The 16,787-nt window shown below is 43.1% G+C and overlaps 2 protein-coding genes across 2 annotated transcripts; one reads left to right on the forward strand and one right to left on the reverse strand.

The window, feature by feature from the left end:
- The first annotated feature begins 5,204 nt into the window (after positions 1–5,204).
- LOC102718611 lies at positions 5,205–8,061 on the forward strand. The gene is given in 4 exon segments (XM_040520008.1): positions 5,205–5,364; positions 5,367–6,479; positions 6,615–7,457; positions 7,552–8,061. Coding segments are annotated over 4 exon segments (2,010 nt in total). The 5' UTR covers positions 5,205–5,349; the 3' UTR covers positions 7,591–8,061.
- Positions 8,062–10,122: 2,061 nt separating this feature from the next.
- LOC102700939 (plant cysteine oxidase 5-like) lies at positions 10,123–16,555 on the reverse strand. The gene is made up of 6 exons (XM_006644674.3): positions 16,335–16,555; positions 13,934–14,167; positions 11,896–12,059; positions 11,609–11,756; positions 10,870–11,079; positions 10,123–10,785 (listed from the first exon to the last, which is right to left on the reverse strand). Exons 2-6 carry the CDS (start codon positions 14,031–14,033, stop codon positions 10,661–10,663), a joined length of 747 nt encoding a protein of 248 aa, XP_006644737.1. The 5' UTR covers positions 14,034–14,167; positions 16,335–16,555; the 3' UTR covers positions 10,123–10,660.
- Between the last annotated feature and the right edge of the window lie 232 nt (positions 16,556–16,787).

Genomic DNA, 16,787 nt, shown 5'->3' on the forward strand with positions numbered 1-16,787 from the left:
AGGAGGGGATTACACTTTGACATGCACGGATCGGTTTCACTCTAGCCCGGTGTTCCGTCAGAAAAAAGGCAGAGTGAATTCTCCGTGGGGGTACCAGTACTACGGCAGACAAGCGCCAGAGCCCATGACAACTCACAGACGTACGTACCCCATGGTGGGGCAACCGAACTTCCGGACACTGCTGCAGAAGAACCTAGAGACCTTGGCGGTAGTCGCGTGGTAGAACAGAAGCCGAGCGCGCGGCGACGAACAGGTCAGGTGGGCTCACGGTCACGGCCGGAGAGTGGTGGTGGTGCGGCGGGCACGGGACCGCGCGCGGCCGACAGGAGTAACGAGCGAACGATTGGAAGCGGGTTGATTCAAGCGCACGATACCTCGATCGATCGATCTCCCCCCTCATCATGGTCCTCCTCTCCCGTGCCGCCGTGCCGGGGCCCGTGCGAGCGGCGCGTACAGCGTAGCGCCCAGCTGCCGATCGATCGGTGCATGGCCGCTGGCGTCGCGTGAACCGCCGGCCATTTGAGTGGTCACGCGCGCTGTCGATCTGCTGCACCCGATCGACGAGAGAGGGGTACACGTGGTTTCAACCGGTTATTTAGTCAACGACACCTTTTTTATTCATCTGGTTGCAAGCGGTCGATCGATGATCTCTCCCCCAGGCTTGTGCAGCGCTATTTTCCTTTTTTTTTCCTTTCAACGAACCACATGCTCGCTTGACTTAGGTTTGTTTAGTTCTCGGAATTTTTCTCAAAAACATCAAATTTTTGGACACCTAAATAAAGCATTAAACATAGATGAACTAAAAAACTAATTGCACAGTTATGAAAAAAAATCTTGAGACGAATCTTTTGAGTCTAATTAGCCCATGATTAGCCATAAGTGCTACAGTAACCAACCTGTACTAATGATAGATTAATTAGACTCAAAAGATTCGTCTCGCGGTTTTCAGCCTAGTCGTGAAATTCGTTTTTTCATTCGTGTCCGAAAACCACTTCTGACATCCGATCAAATATTTGACGTGACACTTCTAACAAAAAGATTTCTTAATCTAAATACCACCTTATACTAGCTTAAATGGACAAATGGGCGTTTCTTAAATTCTTATTCTTTCTCAATTCTCTCAGTCCCGCTGTCCAAGTAGTGCCGTCGATGGCCAAAAAATTCCTCGCTCTAGTCATCCTTGGTCCTCCTCCCTGCTGTCAATGAAAGGGACTCGCTCTGACATGATCTGCATGTGTTGATGAGCATGACGAAGGTGACGTTGTATCAACTCGTACGTACTTCCTCCGTCCTACCGTAAACTAATTTTTGGTTCTCGTGTATAGCGTTTGATCCGAAAATAAAAAAGTTCGCCCATTGATCAAACGGTTGAAAATTTTAATTTCATTGACCAAATTCAGTCACTTCCATTAGATGATAATTTAGAGGCATGCATATAAGTCAAAAATCATCCTTCCCTCGACCCCCCACATGCATTGCGCGTGTTTGACAGAAAAACAAAAAAATCAAACGTTTGATCAATAGCAAAAGTGTTGAAAAAATTAGTCACACGTTATGTATTATTCATAATTTATCATCTAATAAAAAACAAAAATATTAATCATAAATTTTTTTAATAAGACAAAGAGTCAACTATTATATTATAGATAAAAAATAAAAAAATATTTTGTTTTGGGGCAATAACGGAGAATGTTGCACCTACTCATAACTCATAGATAGTTAGGCCGTGTTTGCCCTGCTAAGTTAACTTTCCCTCTCGTTTTCCGCACGCATGTTAAACGGTGTATTTTTATAAAAAAATTTATAGAAAAATTATTTTAAAAAATTATATTAATATATTTTATATTTTTTAATAATTAATAATTAATTAATCATATACCAGGGAACTTACACTCCGAACACGGCCCTAGGCTGTTTAGACAGTGCACTGATAACCATTTTCCTGTTCAGGTGGACAGTCCTACATGACGTATTGACATTATCACTGTAGATTTAGACAGGTAATCGCCAACAGAACGAGCAGTCTTGTCCTCTAACTTGGCATATACACCCTTATCTTTCCCCGTTAATTATGCTTATAAGTTAAAATTTATTTATTTATTAATCTTAAATTTAGAGATTTTTATCGAAATTTATTTTTCTACAGTTCCTTTTAGATTACTAAAAGACATATAAAATTTTCTTTCCTTTTAGACCATAAAAACATATATATATTTTTATAAATTATTTTTCCCTCGTAAATAGCTTGGTTTATGGTGCGCAGCGGTGGCTCACATTTCAATTCCTCTTATCATGCCGATGCAAGGGCTCCACCGTGAGCTAGAAACTATTGGTGTCACCTCAGTTCCTTCATGAGATCACACCAAAACAAAAATACAGTGAATATACCGCTCACCCCACCGACTCTCTTACTTTCAAAGAAAAAATAATTACACACCTACGTGTCAACCACCTCCACTAACTTGGTTTTTTCATATAAAAAAATTGTATTGTATAATAACAAACATATATAAAAACATTAATAATATGTCAATAATATTTTCTAATAAAATTTTATTGTACCGCATGGACAATATCCTAGTTTCTGATGGAAATTACAAAGACACTAGGGGTGCAGTTGTACCCCAGATTTTTTGACAAACTACACGTTACTCTTTCCATTATAAAATAATTTTATTTTTCACTCATTACATACATACCAACAAAAATATAAACATATTATAATATATTTTGTCATCAAATCTCAATATAATTATTATCTACTTTATATATTTCCAACACATTATTCTTTGCTTTCACTAACTACAATGTAACGATTACAGTGGTGGATCTAGGGGATGTTCCTGGTGGACATAGGATAAAGAAAATCTTAATATAAAACATATATGTAAGTGAAAAAAGAAAAAAATAACTCCTATGAAAAGAAAAAAGGGGTAAATCTCACTTAATAATATGTGATTTTTGATTAATTTTAAACTTGTATTGCATGTAAGTTGGATCAAGTAAACTTAAAATCCTAGATATGCCGCTAAATGATTATTCAGAAATAAACTTAGCTTGAGATAAACTAGAATAAGCAAAAATGATCTAGCTTATTTTGGTACTCCTATTTTTTTATATGAACTAACCAACATCATATATTTAAACATGGAGGGAGCAGCAGGTATATAGTGTGCATATTTACAAAGGTATTATAATTTTTTCATAGCTATTGATCTATTTTTTCTATACAAATTAATCTGCCTGCACTAATAACAACAATTAGCACGTAACGAAGCTTCAGTTTTTTCAATTAAACAGTGTTACGTTAACTCTGTACTCCTGTTATCAAAATCATGCATCAGCCACCGTTTATAGAAGTTCAATGGCGCCCCATGACATCATAAAACAACCCGATCACTGTCATGAAAAAACCTAAAAGTTCATGCATATAAGGGCTTATTCGAAACACATGAATATGGATATTACAGGATTTAAATAGAAAACATTTAGGTCCTCCAAATTTCCAGTAAAATCCTCCAAACCAAATTGACCTAAATCACTATGGGTGGTTAGGACCCATGTTTAAACAAAACAAGAAAGCACTCTTGCTTTTCACGAAATTCCGAAGTTTTGAGCAACTCGAGTTTTGACAAAAACCACGTATCAAACAAAAGAATGCTAAATTTCATTTCTTTCAAAATGTCTGAACTATACTGTTTCTAATGGTTGTCTAACATATCGGCGAAAACCGAGAAAACTTAGCTATTCTCAATCCAAAAGCGACTTTCTAAACTTATGTTACTATATATGAACGTATATGTTTATATCATGTTTTTTCTCTAAAGAAAAACTATGGAGATAGGGCCAGCGATACCGGCGGCGAAGAGACGAACCACCCTCGTACAATGACTATGCGTTTGTGCCACGGATTAGCAGTACACCATCATTCTATGCTAGATTTGTTCGAAATTTAAAAGCTAAATTGACTACGAGTTAGGGGTTATCAATCCACGCCGACAAATCCATTATTGTAAGGGTCCTTTGTGCTCCCTAATGAACAGGATCCCAATCACGCAGCATAACCGAATCTAGCTCCTGCTCCCACTGACCAAACAAAACGAGATGCTCTCCTACGGAGTAATACCTTTAACTTTCGATTGTGCTTCTGGTTATTACTACTAAGTTAGAGTTTTCTTACTAAAATTTATTTTTCAGTCTTTAATTTTAGAATACCAAGAATACATATATAAAAAAATTATTTATAAATTATTTTTTATTTCTAAATATGTCGTTTGTATTTTTATAATTAAAAAGTCAAACAATCACCTCTAACTTTTTAATTATGCTTATGTTTACAACTTAAAACTCAGAGTAGATTTTAAGATATTTTTAACATAGTTTAATTTTGTTATTTATAGGTCACATATATATATATATAGCTATATAGTACTTTTTTAATTATTGCTACCTCCGTCTCGAAATAAGATCGTTTTTCGGTTTTTTGATACAATGTTTTGACTCTTCGTTTTATTTGAAATTTTTTTAGGATTAATATTTTTATTTTTACTAGATGATAAAATATGAATAATATTTTATGAGTGACTAATTTTTTTAAGTTTTTTAATAATTTTTTAAATAAGACAAATGATCACACATTAAATACGGAAAAACGATATCATGCGATAAATAGAAAATAATGCCCGTTCACCAGCGGGCATCCAAGATGGCAGACAGTTTCTGCCTAACTCCGCCTCCTGCCCCAGATCTAGGCATCTAGCGACGTCCATGTCCGTCGCAGCAAGCCACGGGCTCCGCAGTCCGCACCCAGCTCTCCGCCCTGTCCGCGTGCATGTTCCGGCAGTCACAGTGATAGTAGAAAAATACTCCACTGTGCTCGCTGCTCGCACCAACCTTTTTTTAGGCAGATCGCGCAGAAAGTCTACAAAATTCGTTTGACGCGAGCAGCCACCCGCCCGCGCCCCCAGGTCACCGTCCCTCGTCGCACGCGCAGCATTAAGCTCGCTCGCTCGCTCGCTCACGCGGTCACGCGCGAGCCCCTCTCCCCGCTCCGAGTCACTCCGCACTCGCGCTTCGCACTAGCTAGTGTGAGTGGAGCGGAAGAGGCGGCTTCGCTGGCGGGCTGGCGGCTGATCTGCTTGCCCCACGGCCGCCGCGAGTGGAGCAAGCAAGCTAACGCAAGGCTAGTGGCACCGAAACCGCGGTGCTTTCCTTTTTCTTCTTCTAGTGGCCGCCGCCCGTCGCCACACGCCCAGCCGCAGGTCCTCCTTCCTCCGCTCCCCGTCCGCGGCGGCCGAAGCAAGGCGGCGTTTTCTACGTACGGTTTTGTGTAGTTTGTGTGAGCGAGCGATGCGGGCGGATCGATTTTGATGGCGGAGGGGGGCAAGCGGATCGACCTGGGCGCGCCGCTTCGCTCGGTGCGCCACGCCGACGCGCTGCCTTACTACAAGGCCGACCTCAGCTCCGGCCCCGTCCGGCACCCCGGCGCGGTGCCCTTCGTCTGGGAGCAGCGGCCTGGGCAGCCCAAGAGCGTCCGCACCCGCCGCGCGCCGCCAGCCACGACCGCGTCCCAGCCGCGGCCGTTGGAGGACGGCGTGGAGGATGAGGTCGACGGGAGCCCCTACCACGACGCTCTCGGGGAGCGCTGTGGCGGGGCGCTTCATGGCGTCGACGCTGCCCCCGCCGGTAACCGGGCTGGCGTGTCGCCGCGTGAGGAGGAGAGAACGCAGGTGGCGGCGACGGCGGTACGGGCGAAGAAGGAAGTGACGGAGAAGCAGCAGGCGGTGTCCGTGGCGGCAGTACTGCGGAAGGAAGATTACGACGAAGACGACGACGACGACAGGTTCTCAGACGCGCTCGACACGCTCTCCCGGACGGAGTCCTTCACCGTGAACTGCAGCGTCAGCGGCCTCAGCGGCATGCTGGAGCCCGTCTCCCGTGCGGCCGGCGGCGCCGAGCCAGGCGCACGCGGCATCATGATGGATAGATTCCTACCAGCTGCGCATGCTGTGGCCGTTGGCTCCCCACAGTACACCTTCCGGAAGGCAGGCGCAGCCAGCTCCACCGGCAACTCCGGCCGCGAGCTCGCGCGTGCAGATGGTGCGAATGCAAGTGCAGGCAATGGCGATGAGGCCGTGAGGAGGACGCCCGTCCAGCTCCCCTACCAGCATCTGCCTCCCAATTATTTGTCCTGCAACTACCCCAGACGTGATGAACTGGAACAGGAAGAGGAAGATGACGACGATGACTATGATGTGCATAGTACCCGGGGTTTTGCCTCCAAGGGGTGTGGCTTGCTCCCAAATCTCTGTGTGAAGAGTTCCTTGTTACTTCTGAATCCAGTGCCTGCGATGAAGCGTGGCAAGGCACGGGGGAATGGAAGGGTCCGGGAGCTCGCATCCAAGGGCAGAAGGCAAGGGGCACCAAGTCCGCTTGCCCGGAGCTCACAAAACAAGCATCCTGCCTCTGCTACCAATGGGGTACCGATGCAAAGACACATTACATACTCCATTTTCACGAGTTCAGAATTATGCCACAACTTGTTATTAGTAGTGCTAGTGATGAGTAATGATAGCTCTAAACATCTCAAATTGTCATTCTATGTTGTGTTGCAGCAGTCCTGGGAGGACGTATACAAGCACAAATTGGAGCAGAAGTATCTTGGTCAAGGAGAAGATGGGAGGAGCAAGCTGACAAGCGAATCGAACCAGCTGACATTCTGGAGTGACTCGCCGATGGGCAATGGGTCTTCACCATTCCATCGCTCTGCAGGCGGTGGCATGTCTCCCTATTACAGGGATGTCCTGTCGTCATCGAGTAAGGCAAACGAGTCTTTTGGAACAGGCGACAAAGAAGATAAAATGAGTGGAAGTAATGGCTCTAGCTCACTTGGAAGAGACCATGATCGTGGTTCATTGCTCGGATCGGATCGCAGTAGTTTAAAGGGATCAAGCTCCATTAGCTCGGGGCTGGATAGACCAGTGTATGAAGACTCAATGGATCACCGTGGAGATATTCACTCAGAAACTAGCCACTTGGCTCTGTTACTGGACTCAAGGGCATCTTTGGATGCTGATAGGTGTAACTCTCAGCTTGGAGAACCACAGATAACCAGTAGAAACCCCACTGCAAAAGACGGAGAGAACGATCAATTGTTAGTGCCTTCGGACAAGTTGAGATCATTGAATTTGGATGATGGGAAAACTTGTGGTCATCTGGAAGATAGTAGTGTTGCCAAAAGGGATATGCCTTTGCAATCTCTACTCCCATTACCAGCCCCAAGATCACCTTCAGAATCTTGGCTTTCTCGCACTTTGCCATCTGTAACAAGTAAACCACCAGTGCCATCTTTTCTTGGGATTCAATTGCAGTCGAAGAAACAAACTCCTTGGGCCTCAATACAACCAAAAGCGAATGATACTAAACCTCTCAGGCCACGACATATAAGATTTGCGGATGTAATACTTAATTTTCTTCTGTTCTGCTTATATTTCCAACTGTCACAGAACCATTGCTGAACATTTGTTTTGACTTCTTGCCTACTTCTTTTAGGTGCTAGAAAGGCCTAATTGGTTGAATTCTGAGATATGATGTCATCCCTCAAGACCAATATCTCTAATACCTTGGAGGGCAACACGGCCATATATCTGCCAACGCCCAATCTTTCCCTGGATGTCGCCCACTGTATGCTGTCGAAATGTTGGCTATGATCAGCTACTGTGTACCAGCCAGCAGAAAGGTAGTTATCGGTTTGCATGCGATATACTCTTTGCATATTATGTGCAGTGTGTTACTCAAGGTAAGTTGGCGTTGGATTAAATCAGTTGTAAATCACATCTATACAGGATAGCTTCTGTTTGCTTTCTTTACAGTCCATACATCATGTAGAACTATCTAGTCCATAATAGGTTGAGTTATCATCAAATGTAATTGCACGTATCATAGAATAAAATGCCAAAGCAAATCAGGCTTCCATGCGGAGGTCATGCCTGATATTTTCAGCTCAAATGTACATCCTACCTGACTATTTTCTCGTGTGATTCCAATAATACTCTCGTTTCTCGTCTGGTTCCTTACAGATTGTCATGCCATGAACCCACTATAGACAGTAGGTTTATTTGGTACATTATTGTTGCTAGCTATTCCATTTGCCACGGTTTTTTTTTAGAGGAAAGGCTCCTTGAGCCCTGCTTTTACTGAAAGCAGAACGAAAACCGAGTATGGTGCTGGGGTTACCAGCTTTCAAGACAAAACCAAACAGAGGTTAGTATAAAAAAAAACCGCTAACACGACCAGACTAAACAACCCTCTGCACAGTCCAAACCGTGCCAACTTACAGAATTAAACCCCACAAAACAACCCAGTCTAAAAGGAAACAAAGGGAGCTTTTAGGCCGCTCCAACTCTACCCCAATAGTTTGATTCATATTTCTGACAGCTTCCTGCATCTCCAGAATCATCTGATCCATTCTTTCTTCCTCGTTCTGCTTCAGAAGCGCTTACCGGTGCCTGAGAAGAGATAAGGTACGAAACATAATTGTTATAGGAGATGGGAGCAATTTCTTTCTAAAGATCATATCATTTCTAACAATCAAAAGATTCCAACTAACAGCCGCAAGCAAAGCAACTCTTATTCTAATCTGCTTGTTACCAGCTCTCCCCAAAACTAGCCAATAAAAGTATTCAAAATTCGTAGTAATAACTCTCCAACGTAAAGCATGTGTACAGATGCAACCAAACAAAAACAGCCATAGGGCAAGCAAAAATGATGTGCTGAGTACAGATGCACCAAACAAAAACTTCACCGTTGATTGAATCCTAGCTTTCTCTGCTAGCCTTAGGAAATGTTTAAATTTCAAAGGACAGGAGGATTCCATTTGCCACGTTGTTGCTCATGGCTGTCTTTTACATGGATTATACTCCTGTATTATTACCAGAAAGCCTGAAACATGTCAAGCTTTTCGGGGTGCTGTAATATTGTTCTCGGATGAACAAAGCAGCCTTAGATGATTCAAGCATGACCTGTACCAAGATGACATGGGCCATATCGAGTATGGGCAATATCTTATTGTATTGAAATTTGAAAAAGGAGAACTATAGGTGGAATGCACACCTGTTAAGTGCTAATCAACGTCACTCTCGGGTCTTGGCAAGGCGCATCCTTATGTGTCTGAGTTCAGTGATTAAAGTAACCATGCACTGAACTGACTACTGTGATGGTCAACTACAGCACAGCAGTGAATATGTGCGGTTCACCTTAGGACACTACTAGTGCCTGTTTTCTTAGTAAATCTTAGATATTTTCGTGTGAAAGCATTTTCTGCAGTTTATCTTGACTGTGGGCGAATTTTTTTATTTTTTAAACTTTTTTAATAAATAATTTTATTACTAAATCCCAGGAAAAGAAATTTTCACCTTATGAACTTTTTGGCCACGCCAGTATTGGTGGCGTGGAAAAGACAACGCTGCCACGCAACGTGGTTAGCGTGACAGGCTTGTCACGCCAGTGTCAATGACGTGGCAAGACAATGCGGCAAGCCTGCCACGCTAAAAATTCTGTATGGCAGCGTTGTTTTGCCACACCAATGTTGGTGGCGTGGCCAAAAGATTCATCCGGTGAAAATATTTTCTGCCGATGTTTAGTAATAAAATTATTTAATAAAAATTTAAAAAATAAAAAAATCACTGTGGACATAGACGGATGCAACGTGGTGTCATGCTCTGCTCGCTAACAATGACTTCTCATGGTTTGCCATTTCTGGGACTCGCCATCCAGTTAACTATTGAGGGTATTCATGGAGAAAAAACACCAGTGAGCTATTGCGTTTCTAAAAATAAATCATCAAGCAATCTAGTAATGGCGCCTCCCTAAAAATAAATCATCGAGCAATATTGTAATAGTGCATTTTTCCTAAAAAGAAATCAATTGTAAGCAGAACGAGATCAATTGCTGCACATTTGCTGGATGCGTTATTGCTTGACTTGGGCTTGGAGGTTACGATTTGGTCTCAGGCTCTCAGCATTTTAGGTGAGTGTACTGCGAAGTGGGATTGCATTTGGCAGCATTCACAAGGAAGTAAAACAGATTGAAAAGATTACTATCGACATGATTTGAACTGTTCCAAATACCCAACATATATATATATATTTTTTGCTTGGTTTGCATTGGGATCTTTCCTGAAAGAGATGACATCGATGGAACATATGAGCTACAAAGAAGCGCCCACGCACACAAGTACTGGATAGTGCGTATAGAAGTAACATAAAATCCGACAGCACAAATATCCCCACCAATTCTTCCCTGGAACCATCATCAAGATGAGAAAAAGGTTTCTGCCATTGAGGTTACCTAATACAGCATGACAAGCGCCCTGCAAGTCGGCGCAAAAAGGGAATTTCAGCTGATAGGGGGCCACGCAACTATGTCACAGAACAACGTCGATCCAATAATAAGCGAAGAACCATAAAAAGTTTTTCGTTCCTGTTATGTAACCTGGCCGTTAAATCTTCACAGATCACTTTGACATGTACAAAGTAAATCCCAGGCTGCAGAAAGCGACTCAATGATGCTTTGCTCTATACTAACCCACATGCAACAGATACTAAGGAACCTGCACCTTCAACTGGCTCATGATTCGTGGGCAGACGTGCTTCAAACCTAACTATCTCCGTATTACTGGGCCTTTATACAGACCTCTCGCCACAACAAAGCCCTCTGGAGGTTGATGGTCCTCCAATTCCTCCAACCAGACTATTTCTGCGTTATTTATTTCACTGGGCAAAGCAACTGGAGAATATTGGACAGGTTGGGGAGTTAGAACAGCTCGGCACGGGCGTAATAAGAATTTTAAGTTACAAGAGATCAACATACCAGGCGGTTCCCTCACTGAAGACTTGCGGAAGTATGAACAGTCCCTCCCCCTCTCAGCAGAATAAGGCGGAGAAAGGACATCAAAGAGCGCACAAGGTGTGATCGCTCTGAAAGTGTGGATGTTACCACCTCTATTGGGATAGAGAATGGTGGTTTCTGGCGCAGACATTTCACGGTCTCTGACAAGCCTTGCTGGTCTCACTGAAATTTCTGCAGAGCATGAAGAACAAAACTGTGTTATCAGTCACCCATTAGAAGGATCTGTGTAAGTAGAAGCAGAAGTCCGTAGAGCAGAAATGAGTAGTTGCGGCAAACAGCATTTTGGGAAGTAGTTTGAGAGACCAATTACATTTTGTTTGATCAAGCAACCAGATTAATTATGATAAACTATTAAAGGAACCAAGCTAAAATTGAAAAATAAATAAATCAAAGAGGATATAGAAAATAAGGGTAAAACTTCAATGTGCAAACATGTTTGCTAGAAATGATCTGGTGCAACATATGAATGCACTTGGAAGATGATATCTACTATCTGCTCTGCACATTTCTTTACCATTCGATCGGCATAGGAAGTAATGATTTCTATTGAGGAGTGCAAAAAACAACTGATTTTCAAGTAGCCAGTAATTGGATTATTAGTCATCCGTTGAAAAGATTAGCAAATAGATGATAGACATGGACAACTATTGCTATGTAGCAGAATAAGTGAACGACATCAATTCAAATGCCAAAAGCTCACCCTGTAATTGGTCAGTTGGATCAGGTATATCAATCCAATCATAAGACTCAGCATGCAGCGTGCCATAAAGAAGCTTGCTCAGAACTGTCATTCCTGGGTGATTGTGAAGTGGAATAACTGATGATGGTGGCATACAAAATATACCCATCTACATAAATTGAAAAATTCAGGGTTCATCAGATCCCGTAACATGGGAGTGCTCTATCTACCAATTTTAAAACCTCAAAGAACTTAACAAAGAACTTCAAATGAAAAACATGATCTAAAAATATATGAAGAGATCTTACAGAGAAACTTTCACTTTCATGAATGTGCAAGTATCTGATTGGAGATGTGAACTGGTTAGCTCCATTACGTCCCCTTCTTCCATTCGGTTGGCGTGTTGAACTATTCCAATTACGTGCGATCTGTGCTTCATTATCTAGGCCGACATCTATAGGTCTTATCTCATCTGGGAAAATGAAACAAAGTTAAAAATGTAAGTCTGCTGAAGTACTATATTCCAAAAAAGATCAACAGTAAAATTTTCAGTCTTCACTACATTGGGATTGAACAAGGAAAATATCTTATATTGCAAGCTCTAATAGAATATGCAGGTTAATCAGATAGCTAGGGGAATAACATCTTGCTCTTGAATCATGATTGCATCAATCATGGCAAAGCCAAAATGCTTTAAACACAATAAGGTATATTTTCAGGAATCAGCTATGAAGTAAATCAAAATAATTAACTCACACTACAGGCAGAGAGATAGCCATTCTAGTTTATTTTAAATCAACACATTGCTATTGTTAAACATTCCTGTGTACAAGGTTTGGCCCATGCCTCCATATGGTTGGCCTTTGTTACGGATATAATACACACACGCGCACGCACGCACACGCACACGCACACACACACACACACACACATATATATAGAGAGAGATGTATGTGTATGTGTATGTGTATATATACTGAAATAAATAAAAAATATTTTCCATGAGTTACACATATTTTTTTTCTATAGGGAGTTCACCTTAATTTGATTTTCTATGTGGTTATGTATTCAGATTTGATTGTTTCATATTAAGAAGTTCAAGGGGCAATCTGTACATTTTACAGTGGGAGTAGGTGGGCAACTGCTGCTGCCACTACCTTCTTATTACTCCCTTTGTCCCAAACGGAACAAATCCCATCCTAGGTAGCTACATTTTGGGACGGAGGAGGTATAATGGAGTAGATATTCGGAAATCTACGTTTCAAAAGTACTGGCTTATATCTTGGCAATGCTTGAACATATCCTATTAGCAACTAGCAGAAGTAAGTTTGGGTCGTGCTTTTCACAATAGGAATCACTGTACGAAAAGAAGCCCAAAATGGTAAAAGTAAAATAGATATATTGACTAAGATTGAGCTAACAATGAATAACCAACATCCAACAATATAAATTACTCTTCCAGCCATCATAATTGCGATGGAAAAAAAAGCTGCCTGAAAGAAAAGAAGAAACTATTTTGCAGATGGCTTATTCCACAATACAAATTTGTACAGTACATAAACTAAATCATGCATCACAATTGCACATATGACTAGCAGATGTTCCAACAAGAATCTTTAGTCCCAAGCAAGTTGAGATAAGCAATAGGTGAAACCAAGTTGAGCCACACTAACCAAAAGAAATTATACTGCTTGTTCTACTGATAATAAATTTAAAATACTACTAGCTAGGAATGCAAGAATCTAAAAATAACCTGCAATAATCGCTACAGTTTGCTTTATAGCAATATAGCATTAGCAAGGACTGCCACATCGAGGCATATAATATTTCCCTTCAGATGATATTCCAAAGAGGTGTTCAAAGCGATAGCTGGGTATTCCTTCTGAAGTTAAAGGAACTGCACAGCATTCGGCCACTCGCTAACAATGCTTACAACGCACAAGTCCAGCCCGGTGCTAATATTATCATTTCGACAATATAATTTATTATAATATTATTGTGTTCTAAACTTCTTTGCTTTTTCTGAACTCTGAATAGCAGGCCGACCTAAGGCACTCTGCAGCTAAAAATTGCTCAAAAAAAAAAAAACAAGTGTACTGCATACAGAGGACAAGGTGAGGAGTGCCAGCACTGGAAATCTGGAATCTATAGAGTTATTTCAAATCTTGCCAATTACTATTTACCAGCAAAAGTATGCCATTATAGCAACAAGTGGGAAAGCTTCAAATTCGCAGCAAGATGGCGTTATACTATTTCTGATATAGATTTCAGAGTAAAAATATGTTTGGAAGGGTGAAATTACTACCAACGAGGCAACAATCATAAACCATATAAATTTTGACTAACCTAGCAGTGCACGAACTTTCTCAAGTGCTTCTTCAGATATGGGCCCGTCCGGAGAAAATGATACTTTACATGCATTAGACAGGCTCTTTATTTTTGGCATCTTGCACTTTGATGTACTATTGAGATGATCAGAGTTGTCAAAACTTCAGAAGACTGATTAAATTTGCAACGCGTTGATTGCTCAATGGATCCTCACAGTTGTGGCAATAAAGCACAAACTGTCAATCCTTGCACCTACACAAGCAACAAAGTATATCTGTGACATTAGTCACGAACTCATGAATGGATTTCTCAAAAAATAACAATATAATAAGTATAAGAAACCATGCACATTTTACAAGATTTAGATCGCTTTTATTTATATGCAGCAGGGAAAAATCACGATATCTAGGAAAACATAGAGTAGGGAACTAGGAGTGCAGAACCTATCTTAATTGTAGTACAACATTGATGTTAAATCATTTAATTATACCAAGATCCAACAGAATGACCTAATTTCGAGCCATCTTAGGAGTTCGTATGCATTCACAGTTTTAAAGGGATGCCCGTATAGGGTAAAGCCCGTAAGGTCATCCTAACCTATGAACTGGCAAACTACCTTGCTGCACCTAATCACGCCCTAAAATTCACTGTGGAGATTCACCGAAAAGCGAGCTGGCTTCAACCGCACACGGACCAAACACATACAGGTCATCCAACCCCATCCCAGATGAAACTCCCCGCTCAGGGACCGCCGCGGCGCGATCAGCATTTCATCAAACACCCCAACGGCATGGGGAGCGAAGAGACAGTTTAAACGAGACCCGGATCCACCCACACACCCAGCGCCTCACATACGCACCGCGAAACGAGACCCCACGACGTGCGGGGAGGATTCTGACAAGGCGAATTGGGCGCACGCCCCCTGGCTGGGATCGACCGTCGAGCACCTCCCATCGGCAGCAACTAGGTCTCGTGGCCGCCCGCGTCCTATCCCCACGCCGCCGACCACCAGCGGCCACTTGCCATGCAGATGAGGCCAGCGGGGAGCGAAGAGGAGCAGTGTCCTCATGGAGCCTAGAAGGGGAGAAGCCAAGCCTAGGAGGACGAAGTAGACTGGAAGAGGAGGAGGAGGAGGCGGCGAGGCAAATTAGGGGTCCTCCAAATGGAATCATAAGCATTTCTGCCGCTCCCAATCCTATATATATTTTTTAATTAATCGCGTGAGAGTGTACTAGGTGGTGCTGCGCCGTGGGCCCCAGCACACTGGCACGGCCAAGTGCCATGTACGGGTCGACACGCCGCCCTTGTCATGACATGCAGGGCCCTCCCTGCGCTCGGTGCACGCGTCCATGGGGGTGCTCGCGAGTGCCGAGACAGGAGGGGGTCATGCGCCGAGGCGGTGGCGCATGGCGGGCGCGGTCCAGGGACGCGGCCTGGCTCTCCCGTGCACGAGAAAATTGCTATTATAGCATCCTCAAAGTGTACATTCGCCTATATACCACTCTAGAATCTGCATTCGCTGGAATGCCACTCTCAAACTGAGCAACTTGCCAAATTAACATTTGGTCTCCTTGCTACATATAAAAATGTGTGTATACATACTTGCATCTTTTTTATGACCCAAATGTCCCTGGTTGAGCACGGTACAATAGGTGAGTTTGCTGGCTATTTTGCTGGAATGGAGAATTAAATGAAATGGTTTGATTTAACTAGTTATCCCTATGAGATACTTTAGAACATGTTTGTAGCCTAATAATTTTAAATATCATAGTTTGATTTAAAATTGAGAGCTAGTTATCCCTATGAAACACTTTAGGCATGTTTTAAAATAATCAATATAATATCGAGGGAAAAAATCAGCAGCTGCACTGTAGAATCACTAAAAATACCAATGATAGATTGATAGCATTTTAATAGTTCATATGTAGTAAAAATTTGCATCTCACTCAACAATATGGAATCAGTAGGTACCAAAATGATGCAAAAACCAGTGATAGCATGGACTAAAAATACCAACGAGGTAACAAGGTTGAATCTTCCCCACACACACTCCTAAACCTAAGCTTCCCACCATCTTGGGGCATCACTTTGTTTTATATTTATTTTAAGAGTAATCTAGGAGGTACCACACTGTCCCTAGAAACTCAACAAGTCTATCTGCTGGAACAGCAGCTTTTAGGTTCCACTCTGGCAGCTAACAAAATCCAAAAAGAATTCCTGAGCCCCGAACAAACCACATGCTCCAATTTGCCTCCTTTTTTTCTCCTCTTCATATTAACCATGGTTTTTTCTTACCTGTGAGATAGCAGTAGTGTAATTCGGAAGCAACAAAATTAACACTAGCAATCTGATCACTTGACCGGAGCGACTAGTCCGTATCTTCCTTGTCATGCTTTGGCTGTGTTCCAAGAGAGAATACCTCGGTGATGACTTGAAGGCATGCCCTTTGTCTTCGGCACCTTCGTGTAGACAAACAGCAAAGCTCGGTGAGGGCCAGAGGGGGCTGAGGCTGGGGCGGCTCGGGGACGAATCCGCGGCGGCAGGGCCGAGCCCGCGCCGGCGGCGGCGAGGCCGAGCCTGCGCCGGCTCCGGTGGGGACGAAGCCGCGGCGGCCGGGACGAAGCCGGCGGCGTCGACCAGATCTCCCCGCGATGGGGGAGGCGGCGGCGTCAGCGCGATGGGCTGGAGGCGGCGGCGTCGGCGTGCTTCGGTGGCCGGGGCGGTGGATGGAGGCGCCGGCGCCGGTCTTGCGTGGAGAGCGCCGGCGTCGTCGGCCTTGGGTGGAGGCGGCGGCGGGGACTGGCGTTCTCTGAGTTTAGTCCGAGTGCTGTGATCTGTTTTGGAGTAGCGAGGGTAGTTTCGTCCGTATTTT

The sequence above is a fragment of the Oryza brachyantha genome, chromosome 1 (genome assembly GCF_000231095.2).
Source record: "Oryza brachyantha chromosome 1, ObraRS2, whole genome shotgun sequence".
NCBI classification, from domain to species: Eukaryota; Viridiplantae; Streptophyta; class Magnoliopsida; order Poales; family Poaceae; genus Oryza; species Oryza brachyantha.